Raw genomic sequence first — 26,865 nt, forward strand, 5'->3', positions numbered from 1 at the left:
CATGGTAGTCACCTGTTTTCTTATTTTAATTTTTCATGGTTTTTATTGTGTAGTTTATGTACAAGTGTTGCAAACTGCTCTGGTCCCCCCTCCCTTTCGGTATGAATTAGTGTTTGCATGTTGGCACCTGTCTGTCTCCTTTGGGGCTGAAGTCAAGCTGTTGGAAGGTTGCAGAGTCTGTAGAGAACGATGAGGGAGAGACATGCTTTGTTGCAGCTGGGGCAGATGAAGGTGTCCGGTTGGGCTGCTGCAGATGCACCATGGTGTTTCTTCTCTCTATAATTAATTAATTAATATATATATATATATATATATATATATATATATATATATATATATATTCTCTCTATATTATATATATATATTCATATATTCAGTAGATTCATTTCAAGGCGTTGCTCCTGAGAGCGACAAATACCAAATATCACCAGACTTCCAGTCAAGATGGCGACAGGGCAGGCAGTTAGCTCTGAAGCTCCACAGAAACACAGTTTTAATTGAGTTTTAATGGGTTTTCATTTCTTTGAAAACAATTATTTCCACAACAACTTACGTTTTTGTGCTGGAGGATAGAGGTATATGTGGAATATCACAATTTCGAAATCTTGCTTTTCAGCTACAGTCCTCAAAAAAAGCCCACAACGTTTATAAAAATACAACTGGTGCGCCAAGAATAATATTCTTCAATCAAAATGAAACAAGATCGAAAAAAACACAGTTGCCAAAACTATATGTATATACAGCTTTAAGAGCCATGGGCAGGATCCACCTAAGAGCAGAAGCCCTGCTCCACCCCCAGCACCCAATTGTAGAATTGGAAAAGGTTCAGAAAAGGACAACCCAAATGACCAAGGGGATGGAGAAACTCCTGTATGAGGAAAACTTGCAGCTTTGGGGGGCTTTTAGATTAGAGAAAAGACTGGCAAGAATTGGTGTGATGGAAGTTTATAAAGTTATGTGTGGCACTGAGGAAGTGGATAGAGAAAGCTTTTTCTCCCTCCCTCCAACACTAGATATTGTGGACATCCAATGATACCGAATGCTGGAAGATTCAGGAGAAATAAATGAAACTGAGATTGCTTTGCTATAAGAAAAAACTGCTCCCTTTCCCTTATGGGGTACCCAAGAGCTACACAGAGTCCTTATGTAGGTTCCCTATCAGTAGGAGAAAATAACAGAGGCCAATCAGAGAATATTGAGAAGCAAAGCAGCTAGTAAGCCTGATCTTTATTGATCTGTTGCAACAGGGTCCTCACTCACCACATGCAGGAGGGAGGAGGAACCCAGAACAGTGGTGTGGAAGCCCTTCTAGAGACTTTTGAAATTGCCCACCTTGTAGCTCAAGACCCCCCCCCCCCCCAAAATCATACATACATCACAGAAGGGGCGGTCTACAGCCGAATTCCTGTCCAGCAGGAAACCTGTTAATGGGTTTACTTGGACAGCCTGGCCATTCTTTTGTGATGATAAATACTTAATTCCTGAGTCCAAGTCACAGGCTCACCCTATTCATCCATAAACGTGCCCTTAAGGCAGGATTTGTAAGCACAGAGACAATGGGGAGGCTTTTCCCATTTCCATCCAAACTGCAGAGGAATATTTGAGGTCACTGAAAGAGTCAAAATGGCTGTTTTCCTGTACTGTTTTCAGATATGTGGTTTGTGTGGATAGGCGGAGACCCCCCCCCCCGACCCTGGGCGACACCCACGTGGAATAATGACTCAAGACAACGTGTTATGGGATTAAAATCTGGCCACAACTTTATTAAAAGATGTAGGGAGACCTTGGTTTAGGCATTGGGCGTTTATCCCTCCCAGTCCCCGGCCGGGGATCAGGGGAACATCAGGGTTATCCAGGATATGTGGGGACTGGCTCTGGAGAACGTCTGTTCAAGCAGAGAGCCTGCCCCCCATTCCGCCACCGTCACAGGGGAGAGCAATGACAACCTAACGGCGTATGGCCAATGCCTCTCCTCAAAACAACCCCTTTAACGGGGAACCCTGGGATTGCCGTCGCGGGGGGGGGGCATGGGTCACCGCTTCACGCCCCCAGCTATTTCATCACTCTAGAAGCTCTGAAGCTGACTGAGAACTCCCAGGTAAGTTCCGACCACTATTGTGTGGGTTGGGCGATCCCTCCCCTTACCTGGCCAACTCTCTCCTGGAAATGCCTCCCCAGCTGGGATTGGGTAACTGGCAGAGGTAGGTAGCTATCTCTAGCTGTCCAACTGGGGGGCGGGCGTATCCAGGCTTTACTGCTGGGAGCTGTATGGGATTGGTGTGTGTGTGTGTGTGTGTGTGTGTGTGTGTGTGTGTGTGTGCATGACCGTGCAAAAGGCCCCCATTTGATGTGGGCAGCGGTCATTATATATTTCTGTATATAATATTTAAAGAGTATTGCGGAAGAACGACGTCAATCAACATTTGATGATCTCCTTCTACCGGTCAACAATAGAAAGTGTCCTTTCATACTGCATCACGGTGTGGTACGCTGGTTTGACATCAACTGATAGGAAGTGCCTACAGAGGGTGGTGAATACAGCACAATATATTATGGGCTGTCCCGTGAATCCGCTGGATGACATCGTGGAAGAAAGTTGCCTCAGGAGAGTGAGGAAAATTCTCAGGGATGATTCACACCCTGGCCGGCACTTTCTTGATCTCCTGCCCTCAGGCAGAAGATGTAGAAGCATGATTAGTTGCACCAACAGGGTAAAGAACAGCTTCTATCCGTGGGCTGTTAGGCTGCTGAATGGAAAGATAACAACAGGGCAACTGACTTTCGGGTTTGGTGTGTGTGTGTCAGTAAACGAGGGGAATTAAGACTAAGAGAGCTGAGAGGGGGTGCTCGTGTAATCTCACTGTATACAAGTTGTTGTTGTTGTTTAGTCATTTAGTCGTGTCCGACTCTTCGTGACCCCATGGACCAGAGCACGCCAGGCACTCCTGTCTTCCACTGCCTCCCCCAGTTTGGTCAAACTCACGTTGGTAGCTTCGAGAACACTGTCCAACCATCCCGTCCTCTGTCGTCCCCTTCTCCTTGTGCCCTCCATCTTTCCCAACATCAGGGTCTTTTCCAGGGAGTCTTCTCTTCTCATGAGGTGGCCAAAGTCTTGGAGCCTCAGCTTCACGATCTGTCCTTCCAGTGAGCACTCAGGGCTGATTTCCTTCAGAATGGTTAGGTTTGATCTTCTTGCAGTCCACGGGACTCTCAAGAGTCTCCTCCAGCACCATAATTCAAAAGCATCAATTCTTTGGCGATCAGCCTTCTTTATACAAGTTGTACAAGTGACAATAAAGTATTTCAATTTCAATGTATGTGTTTATGAACATTTATTTTATATCTTAGACCTTACAATTCTCACAACAGCTTTAAAAGAGAATTGGGCAGATTGGTGGAGGAGAGGGCAATAGGAGGCTGCTAGCCACGATGGAGGCACAGTTGGAGGCAGGAATGCTTATGAATCCCAGTTGCTGGAAACCACAGGAGCGGAGGGTGCTCTTGTGCTCGATTCATGCTTGTGGGTTTCACACAGGCATGTGGTCAGCCACTGTGAGAACAAATGCTGGGCTAGATGGTCCCACTGAATTACAACACAGGTTATTTAGGGGAATTGAATTTAATCCTAATCCTAAATTATATTCCGGAAACGTTGGAGATTTCAAGGGGTCAAAAAAAATATGGATGTACAGTGGTACCTCAGGTTACATATGCTTCAGATTACATACTCCGCTAACCCAGAAATAGTGCTTCAGGTTAAGAACTTTGCTTCAGGATGAGAACAGAAATCGTGCTCCGGTGGTGTGGCAGCAGCAGGAGGCCCCATTAGCTAAAGTGGTGCTTCAGGTTAAGAACAGTTTCAGGTTAAGTACGGACCTCTGGAACGCATTAAGTACTTAACCTGATGTACCACTGTACCGTGCTATATTAGAAGCAAAAAAACTTGTTTTGATGAATTGGAAGAGGCGCAAAAAGATTCCACTGAGCACATGGATTGATAATATGGACAGATTAGCTACATGTGAACGAATTGCATGTTGACGCAAATTAAGAATGGATAAATATGAAGAAATCTGGAATGAATATTTAAGCAATAAGGCAGTGGGAAGTGGGGGGAGGAGAGAGAGGTGGGAAAATATTGTTAAAAGGGTGCAGTCATAGGTATATCAGTGTATTTAAATCTGAATTGTCAAATTGTGTTATTATTGTTATTATGGTTTTTGTTGTAGTGTGTTGTACGGTTGTTGTTTGTATTGACAAATAATTAAATAAATTTAAAAACCCACAGGCAATCTACAACCAATCGCCCCGAGTGAAGGACTCTCAGGTGCTAGTTTCTTCTTCAGCTGAGCTGTTAGGAATATAGAAAGCTGCCTTATACAGAGACAGACAGTTGGTCCAGCTAAATCAGTATTGTCTTACACTAACTGACAGCGGTTCTCCTGAGTTTCAGGCAGGGGCATTAACAGTCCGGCTTGGAGATGTTGGGGCTTGAAACCGTGACCTTCTGAATTTAAAGCAGTAGTTCTGCCATTGAGATACTTCTCATCTAGTTCCCTGTCTGAGGGTGGATCTATACACAGGGGGGAAATGCTGTAAATAAGTCAGAAATTAAATCGTTATAACAAAAGAAAAAGAAAACGCTATGTAAAATTGCATAGGAAAGGTTTTTGCTCTATAGCGCCATCTGGTGTTGCATGTTCAAAAAGCTGTTTTTTTGACTAACGTAGCTGAGTCCTACGTGTTACTTCAAGGGAGGCGCAAGCTTTTACTCCTTCCCTCCACCATATGGATGACTGCAACAGGGAAAGAGAGTGAAACAAACGCAAACGATTTCTATCAGTGCTGACTGCAAAAAAGGATTCTTATCGCCGAGCAAAAATAGTGCAAGGACTTTTATTTTGCTTTTTGAGAGAGGGGTGCTTATTGAAAGCAGGTCTGGCAGCCTCTGGCAATTGGCAATGCAAGGATATAAAATGCAGAGATTAAAAATGGCTCGCCAAAGAGGAGGCGATGCTAGGCGCAAATTTGATGGGCTCCTGTGGTTTAGCACCCTGTGGTGCCGAGAAAAATTATGGCTCCCATTTCTTTATGTGTTTAAATCATGTCCCCTTCCCCTCCCTGCTGCCGCTGCAATATGATGAAGGTTATAAAAAAAAGCATCATTGCCAGTCATGCAAGGTACATTCCACATAATTTATTAGGGTGCTTTCTGGGAGATGTTCTGAAGAGGCCAGTATCTCTGTTGAAGAGCTGCCATGCATATTCATAATCGCTTCAAAGCGGCAGATATGCAAATTGGCAGCAGAATTGCTGGCTGGTTTTTAATTAGCACCGCCAGCCGTAGATCCCAAAGGAAGCTGTGCACTGAGCACTTGCTTTTCTCACTGCCTCCCCCCTCCCAAAGATCCATTTCTATTGGGGCGGCATGTGCTTAAATCATTATATGATGCATCCTCAATGAAGAACTCTGCAAATGGCAGGACTGTTGGTCTTTGCACTCGCTATGGTTTGTGGGGTGGCGGGGTCAATCCAGTTTGCTTTTGAAGGGAAAACTCCCTAATTAGCACTTTCAGAAACAGCATGAGAAACAAAACACAGTCATCCTTCAAAATTTGCATGTCTCCAAATTTTGGTTCTCCAACCAAACGACTTTTACAAAAATTGTCATATGAAGGGGAAATGTGCATAGAAATGAATGTATTTGTGAAAATAACATACAAAATTGCATTCTAGTAGGGGAAATTATTGTTTTTGGGGGCGGGGGGGGGGGGTAATGCATTACAGTGGCACCTTGGTTCTCAAACGCCTTGGTACTCAAACAACCTGGAACCCAAACACTGCAAACCCAGAAATAAGTGTTCTTCTGTTTGTGAACTTTTATCGGAAGCCAAACGTGCTCCCTTTTGAGTGTTACACTTCCAATTTGAGTGCCACACTTCCGTTTTGAGTGTTACACTGATGATTTGAGTGTAACACTTCCGTTTTGATTGTTAAGCTGAGGTCTGTCTGTTTTTGCTATTTATTTTGTGTTTTTGTTTTTGCGGCTCTTCGTTTTCTTTTTGTGACTGTTTGGAACCCAGTTCAGCTACTGATTGATTGATTGTGTGACTGCAGCACATGGCTTATTGCTTTCATTTTATGGATCAATGGTCTCATTAGACAGTAAAATTCATGTTAAATTTCTGTTTTAGGGGTTGTTTTTAAAAGTCTGGAACGGATTAATCCATTTTGCATTACTTTCTATGGGAAAGCGCACCTTGGTTTTGGAACACTTTGGTTTTAGAATGGACTTCCGGAACGGATTAAGTTTGAGAACCAAGGTGCCACTGTAGTCCAAAGTGTATGCAAAAATGTGTTTATTAGGTGACACTCACACTAAAATGCAGATGAATTTTCGTGAGGATTAAAAATTTATATATATCTCAGATTGCTGCCAAAATGTGGTGCAATGAATCTCTGAGAGGCAAAATGAGAAATAGAGAACTGAAACTGACAGGCCTGCTCATCCCCTTCTGGGGCTGATAGGAGTTGGATCCAAAGAACATATGGAGGGGATCACAAGGGGTACAGCGATTTAAACTTTTGGGGCAGAGGGAACTTTTAGATTCACCCCCCACCAGTCTTCGCCTTCTCACCTCAATGGCAAGAAAGGAGTCTTGGATCCTGTCAGGGAACTGCCATCGGCTCAGGAACGAGAGGGGAAAAGCCAGATGGATTACAGAGAGCCCCCAAAGATCGTGGGAAGCAGCACCTCCTCAGCGGAGGAGAGTAACCACGCCTCCAGTGGAGAGGAGCTGCAGGGCTTGGAGGAGGCGAGGCGGTGCCAGGACACCTTGCCTGAGCAAAGCGGGAAGGAGAGAGGTCCTCCGTTACCCACGCCCTCCCTGCACAGTAGGCTCCCGTGCCGAGAGGGGAGGCACAGATTGGGCGTCAAGAAACTACTCTGCTGGGGAAGGTTTAAGGACTGCCCACTCACGGATTCTGCCAGTGAATGAGCCAGCCACGGGAGAGTGGCGCTCTGCATGGTGAAGGGTTTTTGGCACCAATAATGAGGCTTTACATCCGACCAGGCAGGCATTTGCCTGATTGCTTTCAAGTAACCCCCTGATATCCTTACAGATCCTTTGCTTGCCAAATGTGTTTATCCAAAGTGCACACAGAACAAAACCATCGACCACATGGGATACCCCAATAATTTCAATATAGATAGTGGATATGCAGAAAACACACACAATTCAGTTATACAACTATAATTGATAGCTTGGGACCAGATATTTTTGAAAGACTACCTTCTTCGGCATGGACCCATCCACACCATTCATTTAAAGTACTATGATATCACTTTAAGCAGTCATGGCTTCCTCCTAATCATCTTAGGAAGCATAGTTTGTTAAGGGTGTTAAGAGAGTCCTATCCCCCTCCCCCCAAGCTACAATTCCCAGAGTGGCTTGGCAAGCAATCCCTCTTTCCAGGGCATGCTGAGAATTGTAGCTCAGTGAGGGAAACGGAGGGTCTCTTAACACCTCTCAGACCCCTTAGGAAACTACAGTTCCCACTTCCCATGATTATTTTGGTTCAGTCAGAAATGTTATTATAGTTCTTTAAATGTTTGGTGCAGATGTGGGCTATGAGTGTGCCCACCCACTGGGCTCATTACTGAAGGCCTTTCAGAACCAGTGTTGACCCAAGACATTTTTCTGTTCTTGGAAGAGGACAAGGTGATGCCTCCTGTCCATACAGAAGGAGACTGGCCTCAGAGATGAAACTTAATTCAACACGGCTGATGATGGTACAGCATCTTCCACCTCAGCTAAGGCTTAGGGGATGCAGAGCTACCCACTTCTCTGCCCTCCAACACCTTGCTGCTGCTCCTTGTCCCTCAGCACCTGTGGCCTAAGGTGGCTGCCTCACCCCGCCCAATGGTAGGACCACCCGTCTTGCTCTGGGCACTTTTGCCTTTAGAACAGAAGTGGGGGACCCTTTTCACATTCCATTCTGGGTAATCTTCTGGGGCAGGAGGCAAGGCGTGAATCAAGGCAGGTGGGGAGGATGTCCCTATTTTCATTGGAGAAACGTTGGAAGGTATGGGCTGCTGAGGGGTGTAACTCGGTGTCAGGAGGGCTGAACTGAGGGAGGAATGATGGGAACCCCCTCCCTGCTCCTGATCAGTATCCTGAATCTTCCCAGGAGCAGGAGGACAGTATAGATTTGGAACAGTGGTTTGCAGAGGGACATAGTTCAGAAGGCAGAAGCTGGGAATACTGGGTGGGGAACAGCTAGGAGAAGCAGCACTGGGAGAGAGAGGGTACCAAACTCACTGCTGCTGGAAGGCATTCATCAGCTCTCCCCAAGGTCAAGGAGAGCAGATAAGGTAGCAGCACAGAAAGCACAGTGGCTGCGAGATCAGGTTGCAAGGCGCCGAAGTGAAGTGGGTGACTAGGGAGGAAGTGGGTGGAACCCTTAATTGGGAGCACTGCTATTCCTAGGACAGGGGTTCTTTGTTCTCTCTCTGTGATCATTAAAATTTCTAACTGGTAAGAGACTCCTTTCACTTTGTTCTGCTTATTTACGGTCAAAGTGGGGGAGGAAGCCAAGTCACTGAAGCCTGACACTCAGGAGGGTGTATGGCCTGGGAAGAGTCAAGACGACTAGACAGAGATGCCTGGGAGTGGGTACATTTGGCCCCCAGGCCTGAGGTTCCCCATCTCTGCTTCAGAGGTTCGGCTGGCAGGGACCCATGACAGAATCTTCTCAGTAGTGGTGCCAAGGTTGTGATGCTCCTTCCTCTGAGAAGCCTAGCTGGCTCCTTCTTTCTTCAGGTGCCTGAAAGTTGTTTTTCCTCCTGCTGTTGTGGTTTGTTTTGCTGAAGCTCCTAAATCTTTTAGTTTTCTGTCACCAGTGTTATTTAATTGTGTATTGAGGGCCTCGTTGCAGAAAAGGGAGTGGGTTTATAATTTATAGTTAAATATATAGAACACACCCCAACTATTAAGCAGAGAGGACCCCCTATTTTGATCACAGACTCTAAAATAAACACAACCCCTAATTTGTCCCTATTCTGCTGGGGATGGGAAAAAAAAAATTCTTAGTGGGGAGACTGCTTTTCGAAAAATGTCCAGTGTAGTTGTTGGGTTTCTTCAGTCCCCACTGCTAGCTTTCCATCTCTGAAATCTCCCAAGTTCGCTAGAGGCCTTCTGACCTTAGTGCGCATGCATGTGGATGCAAGCGCATGAGCAGTACAGCGCCATGTAGTGTGCATGCTGCAGCTGCCGAGATTTTCTACATACAGTAATCAACCATGGAACTTGACTATTGTGGAGTAAATTAATGCAACACGCAGGAGGGAGATAAGAGCTTTGAGCCACGTACTTGGTGTCAAATGCGGCGCAGATTCCCAGTACACAAGACCAATGATCTGATACATGCATGCGTATATTCCATACAGAAAGGGGGTTCAGGTTTTTTCTTCTTCATTCTTTGACATGAATGGAGGCAGCTCTTACACCTGTAGTAAAACTGTGACTGTGAAGTTTATGATCTACATGCCACAAAATTCAGTAGTGAGAAACCATGGCCCATCACAATGGGAACAAACCTGTGCAAGCCTTGGGCTTGTGTACACTGCCCCTCTTCTCTGCCCCAAAGGAATTTTCAGTTAAAAATAATAATTAACTGCAGGTTACTGTCACATTAAGGGACGTGGGTGGCGCTGTGGGTAAAACGTCAGCGCCTAGGACTTGCCAATCGTCAGGTTGGCGGTTCGAATCCCCGCGGCGGGGTGCGCTCCTGTTGCTCGGTCCCAGCGCCTGCCAACCTAGCAGTTCGAAAGCACCCCCAGGTGCAAGCAGATAAATAGGGACCGCTTACCAGCGGGAAGGTAAACGGCGTTTCCGTGTGCTGCGCTGGCTCGCCAGAGCAGCGATGTCACGCTGGCCACGTGACCAGGAAGTGTCAGCAGACAGCACTGGCCCCCGGCCTATAGAGTGAGATGGGCGCACAACCCTAGAGTCTGTCAAGACTGGCCCGTACGGGCAGGGGTACCTTTACCTTTACTGTCACATTGGGACTCAAAACTGTGATTAATCCTAGCTACGGATTTCAGAAACAAGGAATCTCCAGAACAAGCTGGGATGCTTCAAACAAACCACATAGGATTAGCCACGGTTTGCTGGGTTCGGCCGACGTGACAAGCCATGGTTTATAAGAAAGTGGAAGCCATCCTTCTGAGCTCCTTTGTGGTTATGCTCGGAGGAGAGGAGTGGGTAAGCGCATGAGCCATTGGCTGAAATAACCATTGAGAATGGACATTTTCCTTGGGTGCATCATGTTGTGGCGAGGTAACATGGGGCTCCCTCCTGTCGACTTGGGTCTCTATTTATTCTTTATTCCTAATCCTTTTTACTAACAAGAGCATATAAATAAACACAATGAAATACAGCTGGAAAACCTCATCTGGTAGCACTTTATAATAAATGGACATGAATTAATACTAAATTACAATGAATTTTCTATGAAATTACATATTACATTCATGCCATATCAGTATCCAAAAAAAGGGAGCTTTCCTGCCCACTGATATTCCAATACATTCCCAAGGAATTATCATCGATTCAACCCTTAATGTAAAGCGATTGATCAAACCTCTCAACTCCTCTAAGAGCCAAAAGAATGGGCAACCTGAAAAACTGTGCTTCGTGAGGGAAGAATTGGAAGAGACAAATAAAGCTTTAATGGGTAATCAAAACATTAAAATTGGGGGTGGGGGAATTGTTTTGTCTCGGAAGTTTGTGGTTTGTTCGGCTGACACATTGAGAAGAAGAAGAGTTTGGATTTGATATCCCGCCTTTCACTCCCCTTCAGGAGTCTCAAAGCGGCTAACATTCTCCTTTCCCTTCCTCCCCCACAACAAACACTCTGTGAGGTGAGTGGGGCTGAGAGACTTCAAAGAAGTGTGACTAGCCCAAGGTCACCCAGCAGCTGCATGTGGAGGAGCGGAGACGCGAACCCTGTTCCCCAGATTATGAGACTACCGCTCTTAACCACTACCGCTCTTAACCACTACACCACACTGGCTCTCCTTGAGGAAAGGAGTGTGGACCATTTGCAAGGATTTGCGTGTGGCAGGGCAGATTGTGCCTTGCTAGGAAGGAAGACAAACCCCTAACATTGGAACAGTGAGCTTCATTGCAATGACAGCATAGGAAAAAACAACCCCATAACAGATTGCTAGGATAACACAGATTATAAATAAGATTATTGGGGTCCTACATCTCTGTTGAAACAGCAGCTCCCTCCTCCCAGGCAAAATACATTCATTTCAGGGACATTTGACCACCAGATAATCCAGAGGTCCACAAACTGTTGTTCGCAAGCTGACAATCCAATTTTTTTTTTTGTACACTGGAGACATTTTCCTGAGCACAATGTACAAAACAAAATAATAAGTTAAGTGACGATAGGGGCAATGATAATTTAGGAGCTTTCTCTTGAAGCCCTCTTCCATTTAGTTCTGGGAAGTGAATGGAAAGACTGAGTGCGAAAGTTAATTTTCGATTCTGAGAAATTCGCCCCTCCTAGATTATCATTTTCAACGTGGCTTCAAGGGACCATAAAAAAACTCAACACATTGGAGAGCTTGTTGGGTGCAGGCTCCAAGCACCTGGTGGGGCATTTGCTACCTTTTGATAATGTGGGGAAATGGAGGACAACAAAACCAAGGAGTAGAAAGAACTGGGCTGGCGTCAAGGGCTGGCATAACTGGGCAAAAGTCTACAGCCTCACAGCCAATCCTGGGAGCTTCCTGGCCATGTGAAGTTTTCCTCCTTGCTTGTGTTTATTCATTTGCTGTCTCCGAGTGCTGAATGGAGTGAGGAGGACCAGTAAAATCTACATCCCTTGCTGCCTTTCCCTGGGAGGTGGGCCCAAAGAGAAAAAAGCAAGCATATGGGCAAGGGTAGCTGTGGCAAGGAGCACGGACACCCACTCTGGTAGGGGCCCCGTTGAAATAACATTGCCCAAGGGCTCCCCCAAACCTGGACCCAACACTGACCAGCCCCCTACGTGGTTGGAGCCAACGTACAGTTCTTTAGTAGCCATCCTGAGGTTTCTGGCCTTTCTGATTGGTCTGGGTTGCAGGGAGACTTCAACTCCCATCAGCCACAACCAGCATGGCCAATGGCCAGGAATTATGGGAGCTGTAGCCTGAAGCAACATTGGCTTCCCCCTGGTTGAGGTTGATTTGCATTGGTGCCTGCAGAAGTCACGTTGCACATGCTGTTCCATTAAGCATTCTGATGATTTCTGCCCAATGCTGCACTAGAAGTTACAGTGCATGCATCTGCCAGGGAGAAAGTCTCACTGAGCTAAGTATGTGGGGCTTACTTCTGAGAAAGGATTTAGGCTTGGTGGTGCAGGATATTGGGTATGCACTGGGTATACACTGACTACATTTCCTCCTTTCCTGGAGAAACCAGCCTGTGTTCCACCCTTGCCTCCTTTTGACCTCACTGCCGATGAGTGTGATGGAACGCTCTGACCCAGGACTGGTGCAACAGCACTGCATGCACGAATCTCAAAATGCAAAGCCTCCTTGGCTACGAGTCGCGCACTCCCCCCCTGAACTGCATGTTCAAATGTCATGCTCATTGAATGATCAGACGCACCATCTTCTGGTTTGGGAGTGTCTACGCTCCCTAGGAGGAAAGTGCAATCTGCTATATGTCTCTCTATGGCAGAAGTATCGCAGGGGCTGGCTCCATGCGCAAATTCCTTTGCTGGCCTTAGGACTGCACCTGCTATTTGAGGAGCATGCATGCATGCATGCACTTTGCATATGTTTAGGCTGAAGTGGGTATGTGCTGCTTGATGGCGAACTCCACCAGATGTAGGTGAACTTAATAGCTGCATTTCTAGGAATGCTTGTTGGAATTAAAAACGGCTGTTTATTGACTTGCGTGCCACACTCATGAGTTTTAAGCGGCAAAAAAAACAGCTTCAGAGACCAACAAGGCATTCTTACGGTTAGTGCTTATATCAACTCTGCTGCTTTAAAGTTCTGCCACCACAAGGCAGATCCCCTCTTCCCCGGGTGCCAAATGGCTTAAAAAAAAAGATTACTGCAGCAGGATGGAAAACACAGGACAATCCACTTTTGTGAGCTACTGTGTGCCTCGTGTGGAGAGATTTAAAGAAAAGTCTGCCCAAAGGCCGTGAGTGATGGCGGTCAATGGGGGGAAGCTATTTTTCATCTTATCCTGATCCTGAATGTATAAAACGCATCCAGTTGGATGTTGTGCCTGGGAGACCTTTTCATTTTGAGGTTCTGGAGGTGGCAGAGACACAGGTGGTCAAAGGTGACAGGTGACGAGTTCCAGGGAAATGAGATTGTGAAAGGGGCATTTATCTCACCATCTGGAGAGCAGTTCCACTAAGCTCCAGGAACTCTCTTCTTTGCTCAGAAACCTGTGAATTCTCCAAGCCACTTTTTGCTTGGCCAGTGAGCCTGTAAATGTTTGGAAATCTGAGCCTGCTCATATTCAACCAATGAAATAAGCCGTAATGGTTACATCTCAATTTATGATCCTCTAAACAATTAACATAATTATTCAGGGGCATTCTCTTTTTTGGGGGGTGGGGTGGGGGTTGTTGACTTTGCATCCTGTAAGCAGGGAATCAAACCAGGCATGTTACCATTATGACATTTCCATTCAGAGGGCTAAAACCTTCCATTTCCCCTTCCCAAATGGTTCAGATGGCAGTGTGGTATCCATTTCTCAAATTAACCACAATGTGGCTCTCTCCACATGCCTTGGGATCTGGCGCACTGAAATCCTGAAGACTTGATATCCACTTCTTCAGAACTAACCAGGAATCTACCTGGGTCCAGCATTAAACTCTCGCTCAACGTCCAGTCGTGTGGTTGTTGGGTTTTTTTTGCAAATTTGCAAACTTGTTTTTTTCCTACATCTAGATATTTATAATCATTACAGTCTTTTAGTTTCTTTTTGTAAAAACCATCAATCTCTTCTCTCTCTCTCTCTTTGCATCTATAAATCTCTCATAAAAGCCGTGAAAATGAAAACAGACTTGCCTCTCAATTGCATGTCACCAAAAGGCTTTGCATTAGAACATCCATAAAACATTCAGTCGTACAGAAAACAGCTTAGCCTAAAAACACTTTTTGTTGTTATTATCAAAAACAAAGGGGAAAAGAGAAGAAATGAACTGGCCACAATATGTGCCTTGTAAACGTGTCTCCTTCACTTAAATAATCACTTTGCACATTCAGCAGGTCTCTTAAATGTGCACCATTCGTGTCCGCTCCTGCAACTGAAAGCAGGTGAGCCAGACTCGGGGTAAGGGCATTGTCGTTGAATGATCTCTTTAAAGGGGTGCAGGGCTTGTACGTGAAAGTTCAGGCTCTCTTCTCAGGCCAATGATTTAGGCAAGCAGCCAGGTTTCTCAGGAGGCATATGCTTCACCACCGACCAGGGTCCTTTACTCAAGCGAGTCACTGTGCTCCAAGCCAAGGTCGCTAACATTTGTTGTCTGGAGTTCCTCGGTCTCCTCCTCCAGCTCCTCTTCTTCCTCTTCCTCCTCCTCCTCCTCTTCCATCTCGTCGTCCTCCTCATCTTCTGTCCCGTCAAGTGAGTCATCGTGAGCTGCTGCCATCATGGCCTGCTGCATAGCAATGGTGGCGTTATCAGAGGAGAGGGATTGCAGGTTGTCCATGTTTATAGAGCCTAGAACGGAAAAACAAACAGCTGATATGGCGCATGGGCAAGAGCTCTGCTTATGGTACCACCACCGGGGCAGTGCATTAAACTGACCTCACTGAATTGTTTGAGGATAAAATTGAGGCGAACTGTTGCCCATGCTGAAGGAAATTGGCTTTCTTCAGTCCTGTTATTTATTTATGAAAGATTTCTATACTGCCATATAATATCAGGAGGTAGCACAGTAATCAAAATATAAAATCAACAGCTGCATAATAAGGTCTTCAAGAGACTCCAGAATGTCAAAAGTGAGGACGCCTACCAAATCTCTGCTGGAAGAGTGTTCCACCAGCATGGGACTGGTGACTCTTGGCTTCTAGTTGAGGAAAATTGGGCCTCTGTAACTCAGGGGATAACTTACAGTGCTCCTCTGGGTGATCTTTGTGATTAAGCTGGAACATAAGGGCTCAGGCAGTTCTTAAGGTATCCTGGACCCAAGTTGTTCAGGGCTTTGAATATCAACACAAGAACCTTGGGTCTGGCCTGGTACTATACAGGCAGCCAAGTAAAGCTGTCTCATGCTGTCATCTGTTGGCATTCTGAACTAGCTGGAGCTTCCAGACCAGACCCAAGGGCAGCGCCACATAAAGCACATAGCAGCCATGCCCTGTACATGGACTTGGGGCAGGGGAGGGGCTCTGTTCATCTTCACACCCAAGAGGCTCTGTAGAGAAGGGGGTGGTCTTTCAGAAATTGGGGATCTAAGTTGTTTAGAGCTTTAAACGCTAGCTTCAAATTATCGGAACAGCAGGAAATGAAGCGCGGGCAAAGAGGAAAAGTGCAAAATCAGAGTGTTGCATGGATCCGATTCGAAAAACGTCAGAGACAGAGAAACCTTATATAACATATCTAAGTAGTTCACCTTTGAAATGCTCAGAGTCCACAGCAGGTATAGGCAACCTCAGCCCTGTAGATGGTTTTGGGACTACAATTCCCATCATCCCTGACCACTGGTCCTGTTCGCTAGGGATCATGGGAGTTGTAGTCCCAAAACATCTGGTGGGCCGAGGTTGCCTATGCCTGGTCAACAGAATCAAAAAGCCAACTGAGGGTTGCAGCCACACATCAAATTCTTACCATCAGGGTTAGTACCGGGGTTGCCTCCTTGTTGCTGCAGTACTCCAGCTGCAATGGAGTTGGGCCAAAATCTCTGCGTAGGCCGGTGCTGGGATTTGATCTTCTTGGCTTTTGGGGCTGGATCTGGGTTGCTTGCATCAAGCATGGGCTGCAGGATACGTCGCCGGGCGTTGATAAACCTTCCCATGAGAAGGGAAAAAACCAGAATGAATGGATGCATTTATTTACATATTTGGACTATCTGCATGTTAAGTGGCATCATTTTTTAAAAAAACAATACTTCTACACTTCTATTTCTTGTACAACTTGGGACAAGGTTACTTGTGAGATTGCCTTACTCCATATAGGTAAAAAGGTAAAGGACCTCTCCTGGTCTGCCCCGCAGAGGACCTTAAGGTCCATGAACAACCATAGTTTAGAAGTCCCGGGCCCTAAGGAAGGCAGACTATCCTCCACCAGGGCCAGGGCCTTTTCAGTGATGGCTCCGACCTGGTGGAATGCTGTGTCCCAGGAGACTAGGGCCCTTCAGGATTTAACCTGCTTCCGTCGGGCCTGTAAGAAAGAGCTATTCCACCTGGCCTTTAATTTGAATTCAGCCTGATCTTTTATTTCCCTTCCCTCCCCCTCCCCTTTTATGATGATCACCCACTCTGAGACCCCACAGCTAATTCTCCCCTGGTCTCCTCGCTGGCCCAAGTAGGACCAATTCAGCCAACTAGCCCTGGGGATTATCTAATGCTTATTTTCCCTAAACTGATTTTTGAATTTTATTGTTATTCATGGTTTTATACTGTATTTTATGCTGCTTTTATAATTAAGTGTTTAAATTTGTTGTTAGCTGCCCTGAGCCTGGTTTTTGAACCAGGAAGGGCAGGGTATAAATAAAAAAATATTATTAATATTATTATTATAAAAATATGCAGGCACTGAAAGTGGATTCACACCATCTTGAGGTGCGTTTCTGCTTTCACAGAAGAAAAAAAGGGTTTGGTTTGTAAATTATCTAACATGATGGATATAGGTGAAATATAAAATATATTAATGCAAACAAACAAACAAACAAACAAACAAACAAAGCCCAAGTCTTTTACAGCAGGGATGAGGCAGACCTCACGCTTGTGCAATTTACTTAATTCATTTGTTTGACTAGGACCACGAGGTTCACGAATTGGAACCAGGTACAAAATAGTCTCTCACATTTCAAAAAAAGCAGGGCAGGCTACTTCTGAGTACCTGCTCAACCCAGGAAAAAAAATCTGACTCCCCCCCCCCACATTCTATGTTTCTTAGCCCCCTAATTTAAGGTAGGGAGGAAGCCTTTTAGACACTGCTATTGTTAGAAAGCCCAAAATCAGAAAATCTTGTTGATCTACTGCAAATCACCCAAAGATCTATCAGGAGATCCCAAGCTACCTGCTGCCCACCACTGTTTTACATTGCAGTCCTATGCATGCTTGTTCAGAAGTAAGCCCACTGAGTTCAATGAGGCTTTCTCCCAAGTAGGGATGGGTGAATCTGCCACTTTCAGTTTCTCTCCTCAATCTTAAATTCTCCGCATTTCCACAGCAGTTTCCAATTGTTTTTCTGTTTTTTTTATACAAGTCCTTCATTAGCATTTTAGAGAGCATTTCTCCTTAATATACACATTTTTGAATGAAATCTTGCCTAATTTACACGTTTTTGCAAAGCAACCCCCCCAATATAATGCATTTTTGTATGTTACTTTCACTAATATCTGTGCTTTTATGCTTACTTTACTCTCGTTTATGCCTTTTTGAACACATTACTTGGCTGGAGAATTGCACTGCAAAATTCAGAGAAGTGTGACTTTTGAAGGATGACTGTGTTTCGGTCCTCACATTGTTTTGAGAAGTGTGAGTTAGGTAGTTTCTCATTAAAGTGCAAATAAAATCGAATTTCTCCCTCCTCCTAGTGTTGTGCATGCGTGTTGCCAGAAATTGATTATTTAAGCCTTCTCAGCCCATCTCAATGCAATTAAGGCCTGATCCTCATGTTTATTTTTGACCTGGAAAAATTCCCATTGAAAGGAAGGCTGCCCATCTGGTCATTTTTTACCACCTACGTGAGATTAAAAAACTTTGGTGCATGTACGTATAAACATATCTGGGATCTAGCTCCACTTCTGCAAAGTGACATTTTCTTGTTATTTTGGCCTGGACTTCTTTTCGGAATCTGCCCTCATGTGGTGAGAGCTGGAATTTAGCAAACCCTGAAAACCTGCATAAAAGTATAACTCCCTCTCTTTCTTACACACAAACAAACACACACGTGTATATTAGTGAAGATAATATACACAAATGCCTTACATTAAGGGACGTGCCTTGCAAAAAGGCATACGTTAGGCAGAAATGTGTACCAAAATGTGTGTGTTAGGAGAAATGTGCAAGGTTTTTTTGTGTGGTTTCTTTTTTTTTTTTTAAGAAAAGATTTGCAGACTGATGCAGAAATGGGCAAACTGAACTTAAGACAGGAAAACTGAAAAACCGAAATTGACAGATACTTTTGTCTATGCAGTTTATTTCTAGGCATTTACCCGTATTTTTCGCTCTATAAGTCGCACCAGACCACAAGACGCACCTAGTTTTTGGAGGAGGAAAACAAGAAAAAAAATATTCTGAATCCCAGAAGCCAGAACAGCAAGAGGGATCGCTGCGCAGCGAAAGCAGCGATCCCTCTTGCTGTTCTGGCTTCTGGGATAGCTGCGCAGCCTGCATTCGCTCCATAAGATGCACACACATTTCCCCTTACTTTTTTAGGAGGGAAAAAGTGAGTCTTATAGAGCAAAAAATACGGTATTTGCTGGAATAGGGTTCCTCACTGATTGTCTCCTTCAAATGTCCTCCTGCCTCACATAAGCATACTACTCAAAAGGGGAAAAGAAACATGTGGTTGGAAACCTCAAATGTGCTTTGTCACACGTAGTTCTGCCTGAAAGTTCCCCAGGACCATGTGGGCGAATCTTGACAAAGAATGTCTTAACTACAGAAGGACCAGAGGTGACGGTCAAGGCAGGATGGGCGTCTGCTTGCTCAAAAAATGATGGGTAGCCTTGTCCATTTCAGACCCAGGTTTTAATTTTTCTAAAAAACACGAAACCTCCTTCAGCCCAAACTTCCTCTACAGGTCTATAGCCACAGGGGAGGAGGAGGGAGGCGGGGAATAACTGAGGAACTTCCAGAGACTCTGCACAGGGAACCTAAAGTGTTTATAAACATGTTTAATTGTATTCAATGTTAATAAAATCATTTACAAAAAATTGCAAACACAAACAGGCCTAATACAGTAAGACCTCGGCGAATGTCCACCTTGTCCAGCATCCATTCTGGTGAACGTTCATAGCAAACCCAGAAGTATCGGAATGGGTTACTTCCGAGTTTGCCGCTTGCACATGCGCAGAAGCGCTAAATCGCGTTTTGAGCATGCGCAGAAACACAAACCACTTGGCGCGCGTGCGCAGATGTGGTTCTTTGCCCTGCGTCCTTTTCGGCTAGCGGCCGGGGCTGCAGAACGGATCGCGGTCGCAAAACAAGATACGACTGTACTTAACCATTGTCCTGGTGACTTTATATTCATTGCCTGGAACCCTGGGGAAATATCATTTTCTCACAGTAACAATTCTATCTATCGGATAGAATACCGGCTGCATAGTTTTCTATATCTCCCCACAAGTCAAAGGATTAGAGCAAGGACAGCCAACACAGTGTCCTCCAGATATTATTGGACTACATTTCCCATAATCCATTCTCACTAGTCAAGCTGACTGGGGCTGATGGGAGTTCCAGCATCTGGAAGGAACCATATTGGCTATCTCTGGGCAAGAAGCTTGCTTTTTTTATATAAAAAAAGGAAAGGAAACTGGAAGCCTGGAATATCCGTGAGAGGCAAGAACTTTCTACAGCTATGGCCCTGCTCTGCTTTGACCTGCGAACAACAACAACAACTTGAGACGAGAGGATAAGATGGTAGGTCAGAGAACGGCATCTTTGGTGAAGAAACCAACCTTTCTTCTTCAATTTCCAAAGAGGAGGTCGATAATTCACTCACCAGTTGTTGACTTGCAAAAGCGTGAGGTTAGTCTGTGCTGCTATCTGCCTTTTCTCGTCCTCTGTCGGGTAAGGGTGCTGAAAAAGAAGAAAGAGAGAGAGATAACGGTATTGTTACACCACATGCCACTGCAGGGATTATCTAGAGCTCGTCCTCTCTGCGGAGATCTGAACTGCCGCGGATGTGTGCACTTCTGAAAGCTCAGCTCGCATGGCTTGTTTTCATAATGGGTCTCCCAGTCACTGTCCTTGTGGCATTGTTTCAAGCGGAAGCTCTCCTTGTCCTGCAACCCGGGACGTTCTGCATGCAAACCATGAGCTCCACCAGGGAGCCATGATCCTTCCACTACCTTAGGGATGAGGAGCACCAGATATTGCTGGACTCAGCTCCCAACTGCCCCATCCAGCATCATCAATGGTCAACAGAAATGGGAGTTGGAAGGGCCACAGATTTCCCATCCTTGCCCTGGGCAATGTGGCCTGTGTGCCAATATGGGCACCCCAGGAACTGTAGCATTTAGGGAATCAGGGAGGGATAGCCAGATGCACTCTTCAGTGCCATGGGGCCACTCAGAGAGAAGCAGCTCCCATGACTGCACAAATTAGGACAAGTATGGGGATGCGGGTGGCGCTGTGGATTAAACCACAGAGCCTAGGACTTGCCAATCAGAAGGTCGGTGGTTCAAATCCCAGCGACAGGGTGAGCTCCCGTTGCTCGGTCCCTGCTCCTGCCAACCTAGCAGTTCGAAAGCACCTCAAAGTGCAAGTAGATAAATAGGTACCGCTCCGGCGGGAAGGTAAATGGCATTTCCGTGCGCTGCTCTGGTTCGCCAGAAGCGGCTTAGTCATGCTCGCCACATGACCTGGAAGCTGTACGCTGGCTCCCTCGGCCAATAAAGCGAGATGAGCGCCACAACCCCAGAGTGGACCTAATGGTCAGGGGTCCCTTTACCTTTTATGGGGACCTGGAGAGATCAAGGCTTGAGGAAAGACCCTTGTTTTTTGCCTTAGTTCATTATGGATTTAATGTATTTCTTGTATTGTTAGTACTGTTTCAACATGAATATGGCTTTGACTGGCCTTATATTTTGAAAGATGCTCTGCAGACTGATATTTCATGTTATTTTCTGCTTTGCTTTTAGCCACATTGGGTTTCTCTTGGGGAGAAAAAGCAGGAGATAATCAGTGAAGGAAAAAGAAAGGTTATTTATGTATGCCACTACTGCGGCCTGTGTTTTGTTATCCCCAAAATGGAAAACCAGCGAGGTCCCAGCTAAAGAAGAATGGCAACTTAGGCTGATGGAATATGTGCAGCTTGCAGACTTAACACATAGAGTAAGAGAACAAGAAGAACATATGTTTAGAGAAGATTGGAAAACATTTACTGAATATATGGGGGGAATTGTGTACACTTGAAAACGTTGGCAGCATTAAGATAAATTCAACAGTGTAAATAAGTTTTGATGGATGCAATAATGGCTTAGTTTTTGTACAATATGCAGGGATTTATGATATGCAAAATGAACCATGGAAAGAGAAGAGGGGAAGTCATTGATATTTTAAATTGTGAAACAGAAAATTCAATAACAATTATATACAACAACAACAACAACAACAACAACAAAAAAAAAATGAAATGTCCCAGCTTCAAGTCTCATCTCAACCATGGATCCATAGCAGAAGCAGCCAATATTATGCCTCTGAGATGTTGCTGGACTCCAACTCCTATCAGCCTCAGCCAATGGTCAGGGATGATGGGAGCTGTAGTCCAACAACATCTGGAGGATGCCATGTTCCCTATCTCTGAAGCAGCGTTCCTCGGAGCATACATAGATGGTGGAGCTGGATTGGGCCCACTTGTGTCTGCTGGACCCACCCTATCCCCACACTTGCATCGATTTCTGAAATAGCCAAGTGGGGATGCTGTTTCTCAAAGGCTCTCCAACCGTGCCTTTGGAGAAGGACCACAGCTCAAGGCTAGGGCATCTGCCTGGCATGCTGAAGGTCCCAGGTCCAACTCCCAGCATCTCCAGGTGGGGATGGGAGAGGCCCTGTCTGAAACTGTGCTGGAGGGATGAGTGGTCATAGGATAAGGCTTGTGTGTCCACAGGCTCTTTCGGACATTACGCTGGAAATGGTTAGAGGATGGGCCAGCTAGCACACTCTGACTGCCTCTCCGCATGCATTCAGGATAATGTTTGCACAATGCTTATCTCTGAGCTTCAGGCTCTCATCTGCAATATGTGGAATTAGTATTACTATCTTAGAGGGTTGTTTCAAAGGGATTATCGAAAGGATAAGGATTATTCATGGACAATAAGGCTGTCAATGGCAACTGGTCGCAATGGCTATATATTACCTCCCGTATCAAAGGCAGCAGGGTTCTGAATACTAGTTGCCTGGGGAACAAGAGTAGGGAGAGGCCCATTGCCCTCATGTCCCACTCGGGGGCTTCCCATAGCAGCTCACTGTGGGAAAGAGGATGTTGGACTCAATGGGCCCTTGGTCGGATCCAGCTGACAGGTTCTTCTTATGTCCTTAAAGGTAAAGGGACCCTTGACCATTAGGTCCAGTCGTGGCCAACTCTAGGGTTGTGGCGCTCATCTCGCTTTATTGGCTGAGGGAGCCAGCGTACAGCTTCTGGGTCATGCGGCCAGCATGACTAAGAGCAGTGCATGGAAACGCCGTTTACCTTCCCACTGGAGCGGTACCTATTTATCTACTTGCACTTTGATGTGCTTTCGAACTGCTAGGTTGGCAAGAGCAGGGACTGAGCAATGGGAGCTCACCCCGTCACAGGGATTTGAACCGCCGACCTTCTGATCGCCAAGTCCTAGGCTCTGTGCTTTAACCCACAGCGCCACCCGCGTCCCTCTTATGTCCTTATGAGTAAGTATATGAAATACTTTGGACGCTCCAGAAATTCTGTGTCTGTAAATGGGGATGGGAAAATCCGACAATTTTCTGTTTCTCCCCGTTTTCCAGTCTTAAGCTCACCCCTTCACATTTTCACATCAGTTTGCAATTTTTTTAAAAATTGAAAGTCCTCATGAAATTTCGCTAGCATTTTACTGCAAATTTCTTCTCTCTCTCTCTCTCTCTCTCTCTCTCTCACACACACACACGTATGTATGTATGTATGCAATTTTGGAGGCAAATTTCTGCAAATTAATTTTCCCTAACTTAGTGTGTGTTTGTAACTTATTTTCACAAATACATGTATTTTTACACACACTTTATGTCAGTATATTAATTCTGTGAACATTTTGGGGTTACAAAATTCAGAGAATTTCAAAGGATGGCTGTGTTTTGATTCTTGTATCGTTTTGGAAGCTGCAAATCAGTTAAAAGTGAACTGAATCAAATTTCTCCTCCATCCTTACATATAAATGCCAGGTACTTTTTCAGATTTTTCAAATGTTTTTCTTTAAACAGGTTTGTTCTACTGTTTGGGCAGCAGAGGGCAGCAGCAACCTAGCTTAGTGATGGTAGATGAACAGTTAATTCCAATTTTGCTTGCTGCATAGCAAGCAGAACCTTGATTTACAGCTTATCACCAGAAAAGCTTCTGAATCACAGCAGATTTTGGTTTTTGCTGCCATTCGTGTTTCTACGTTTTAAGCGCTATGTGTGTAAAACACACAGTGCTATTCCAATTGCGTTTCTGTGACCATGTTCAAAAAGTCACGTTGATGGTACTATTTACTCTACATAACACTGGAGAGTAAGTATAGATGGACTCAATGACTCTCAGGCAGTCCCAGTTCTACATGGGGGCAGAACTAATTTCATCCCATCCAGATGCAATGCAGATTTAAAAGGCAAAAGTCTTTTAAAATCTGCACAAAATTGTGAAGTTAAAATAAACAAATATGAGGAGGTCCAGTGGTTGCAGGGTTGCCTCTGTCCTCTTAACTACATGAAGGTCCCACTATCCAAATGCTCATTATAGAAAATTCACTTATCCAAATGTGAAGAATTAGTAACCAAACCTCACTATTCACACCACAGATTCAGATATACGAAGAGCTGGACCTGCGTGTAGTACTGTAAACGAATAAGCAGCCTTAAATAAGCCTTACTTTTTTGTGTTTTGCTGGTTCACACTGCCGTTTCGCCAGAAACCATGATGGGAGGGAAGGTGAGTAGGAGAAAGGGGAAGAGACTGGACAAACGAGAGCATTTTTTTCCTTCTTAGTTTGCCTTTTGCAAGGATTCAGGGGGCTTTCCCAGGTTCTTTTTTGTCAATTCAGGGTCAAGATGCCGTGGTCAGGAACGCATAAGAAATTCCCCCATAGGAATCAATAGAAATCGTTGACTCGTTATGCAAATGCTCGCCGAGCAAACAATTTCCTGAGGGAGCACCGTGTTTGGAAAGCAAGACCTGTGTGTGATGTGCATCTCTTTCTCTCTCCCCAATTCTTCTTTAAAAGGCTCGTGCCACCATGTGCTTCTGTCACTCACAGAGGAAATCCCCACCAGCCTCAGTCTGCCACTAGCCAGGTCACTGTGGGATGTAAGAATCAGGTGCAGTCAAACACAACATGGCTAGAGTAGACATGAAGGTTATCTCATCCTCTAGCCGGAACTTCCTGCTTTCCAGGACTGAGACAAAACTTCCTATGTGTAACTTGAGATGGGCGTGGCCTCTCCTGAAGTAGAAAGAACCAGAACCACAGGCTGGCGACCAACTTGTCTCTCTTGTCTCTATCGATGCCATCTTAACAACAGCACTACTAAGATGCCCCCTTGGCTCCAGGCCAAGAGAAGAAAAGGGGGGCTTTCTCCCATAAGGAGATAGTCACCACATTTAAACTATGTTCTAACCTTTTAAGTCTGCCTTCTGGGAACCTTTGTGTGAACAGATGATTACTTGTGAGTAAACATTTTATGCTTTACAGAAGACTGTGTAGCGTCTTATTTTAAGAGGGATTAAACAGGGAAAATACCAGGAAATATTTACAGAGACTCTAACGAGTCTGATCAAGCTATCTGCTGTGCGTGTGTTTAGGAAAAAGGGGAATATTAACTCTGCTGATGTTGTTGAACTTGTAAAGACAAGTTGGGATAGGATATCTTAGACAATATATCCTCCTCGCATCCCTAAACATTCCCACACTCACAACTGCCCGCCTTCTTACAACTGACCCAGAGAGTGACCCAGGCAGTCAGTTCCCTCCTCCTTAGTTTCAGTTTTGCCCTTGCAGAACTTAGCAGGGAGCAGGATGGCGTGAAAAACCAGAATTAGTTGGCCCTAATGTCATTGGCACTGAATCCACCTACGGTTGCCCTCCCTGCTTTCGACCCCACCAGTGCCACGGGGCACCAGGTGCTACTGCACAAGATGTAGACATCTGTGTTGGAAATGGGTGCATAGCTGGGGTGGCCAACTCTGTGGCCAAGGAGGACATCTGCAGGGCCACAGCTTCACCACCCCTGGTGTAAGGATTCAGGTATGAATAACCTTCAGCAGCGACACCCCACTTTTATCCAAAACCACCTGCCTGGCCTTGGACTTCGCCTTTTTATTTTTTAGCTCAGGTGCCATCTTCAGTAAGCAACTCGTACAACACTGGCTTATAAAGAGGCTCTCGTTTAATAAAAGCTGCTCTTGATTTAAAGCCCTCGCGAGGAGCTACAACTTCTAAGCTAAAATCTATAGCAAGTGATATTGGAGCAATTTTGCTTTCCCAAGATGCTTTCCTGATGGGTTATTTCTAGCTAAGCAGAGGGGGAAAGTGCTCATTGGACATTTTAAGGCATTGCAGAGAGTGATTTCGAGCTATTGTCATAGTAAACTAAACTCAAGGATTGGAAGCTGAGAACGGAGGAATTTAAGAAATAGTACAAAATGCCAAATGTAGCTTAACAGGAAAAGGTTTTCCAAGGAAACAATCGGCTGGTAGCTCCTTAATTAGGTTTCACTGGGGTATTGCCCAAAGCGGGGCTTTCTTGCGGCTGTGAAATAATTTTTGATTTGCCTTTACTGTACATTTTTAACCTTTTATTGTTTTTAAATAAAACGTTTTTGGTGTTGGTTTCTTTCGAGTCATGTTGTAAGCAGGGCGATCTGGTTAGAATTTGGTGCCACCTGCCAGGGCATGCAGTGGCAGCAGAGCAGGTGGCGGCGGCAGGTAGCGTGGCGGCAGCAGCAGCAGCGAAAGAGGAAATGCCAGCCCTGCCAGTGGGTATGATCCTCACCTGGGAAGTGTAGTTTGTTAAGCATGCTGAGAGTGTAAAGAGACCCCTATTCCCCTCAGAGAGCTACAATCCCCAAATAATAATAATAATAATAATAATTTATTACTTATACCCCCCCCCCCCCAAATCTGGCTGGGTTTCCCTAGCCACTCTGGGCTGCTTCCCACAAAAGATTAAAAATACATTAAAACATCTGTCATTAAAAACTTCCCTAAACAGGGCTGCCTTCAGATGTCTTCTAAAAGTCAGATAGTTGTTTATTTCCTTGGCATCTGATGGGAGGGTGTTCCACAGGGTGGGCGCCACTACCCAGAAGGCCCTCTGCCTGGTTCCCTGTAGCTTTGCTTCTCGCAATGAGGGAACCACCAGAAGGCCCTTGGCGCTGGACCTCAATGTCCAGGCTGAATGATGGGTGTGGAGACGCTCCTTCAGGTATACTGGGCCGAGGCCATTTAGGGCTTTAAAGATCAGCACCAACACTTTGAATTGTGCTCGGAAACGTACTGGGAGCCAGTGTAGGTCTTTAAGGACCCCAAAGTTCCCTGGCCAGAAGGCTTGGTTATTGAACCACTTTGGGAGTTGTGGGTCTGCATGCTTAATAAACTACAGTTCCCAGGCTTCTCTGGGGGAATCAATGGCTGTGGTGTGGTACTGCTTTAAATATATAGTGCAGGTGGGCCCTGAATGTTGCTCTTGTCGAACTCAGAAGGGAGGAGGGTGGGGACAAACTAGACTTACTTAGCTCT

The 26,865-nt window shown here is 45.3% G+C and overlaps 1 protein-coding gene across 12 annotated transcripts in view; it reads right to left on the minus strand.

The window, feature by feature from the left end:
• Positions 1–10,436: 10,436 nt before the first annotated feature.
• The window catches only part of PKNOX2 (PBX/knotted 1 homeobox 2), a 432,230-nt gene continuing 415,801 nt past the window's right edge, over positions 10,437–26,865 (minus strand). For all 12 annotated transcript variants that reach the window (XM_077919659.1, XM_077919658.1, XM_077919660.1 and 9 more), the window contains 3 exons: positions 19,920–19,996; positions 15,855–16,033; positions 10,437–14,744 (listed from right to left, as the gene is read on the minus strand). In XM_077919659.1, the coding sequence (XP_077775785.1) occupies positions 14,500–14,744; positions 15,855–16,033; positions 19,920–19,996 (501 nt within the window). In that variant the 3' untranslated portion in view covers positions 10,437–14,499. The remainder of the gene's footprint in view (positions 14,745–15,854; positions 16,034–19,919; positions 19,997–26,865) is intronic.

This window comes from Podarcis muralis, chromosome 15 (assembly GCF_964188315.1).
Source record: "Podarcis muralis chromosome 15, rPodMur119.hap1.1, whole genome shotgun sequence".
NCBI classification, from domain to species: domain Eukaryota; kingdom Metazoa; phylum Chordata; class Lepidosauria; order Squamata; family Lacertidae; genus Podarcis; species Podarcis muralis.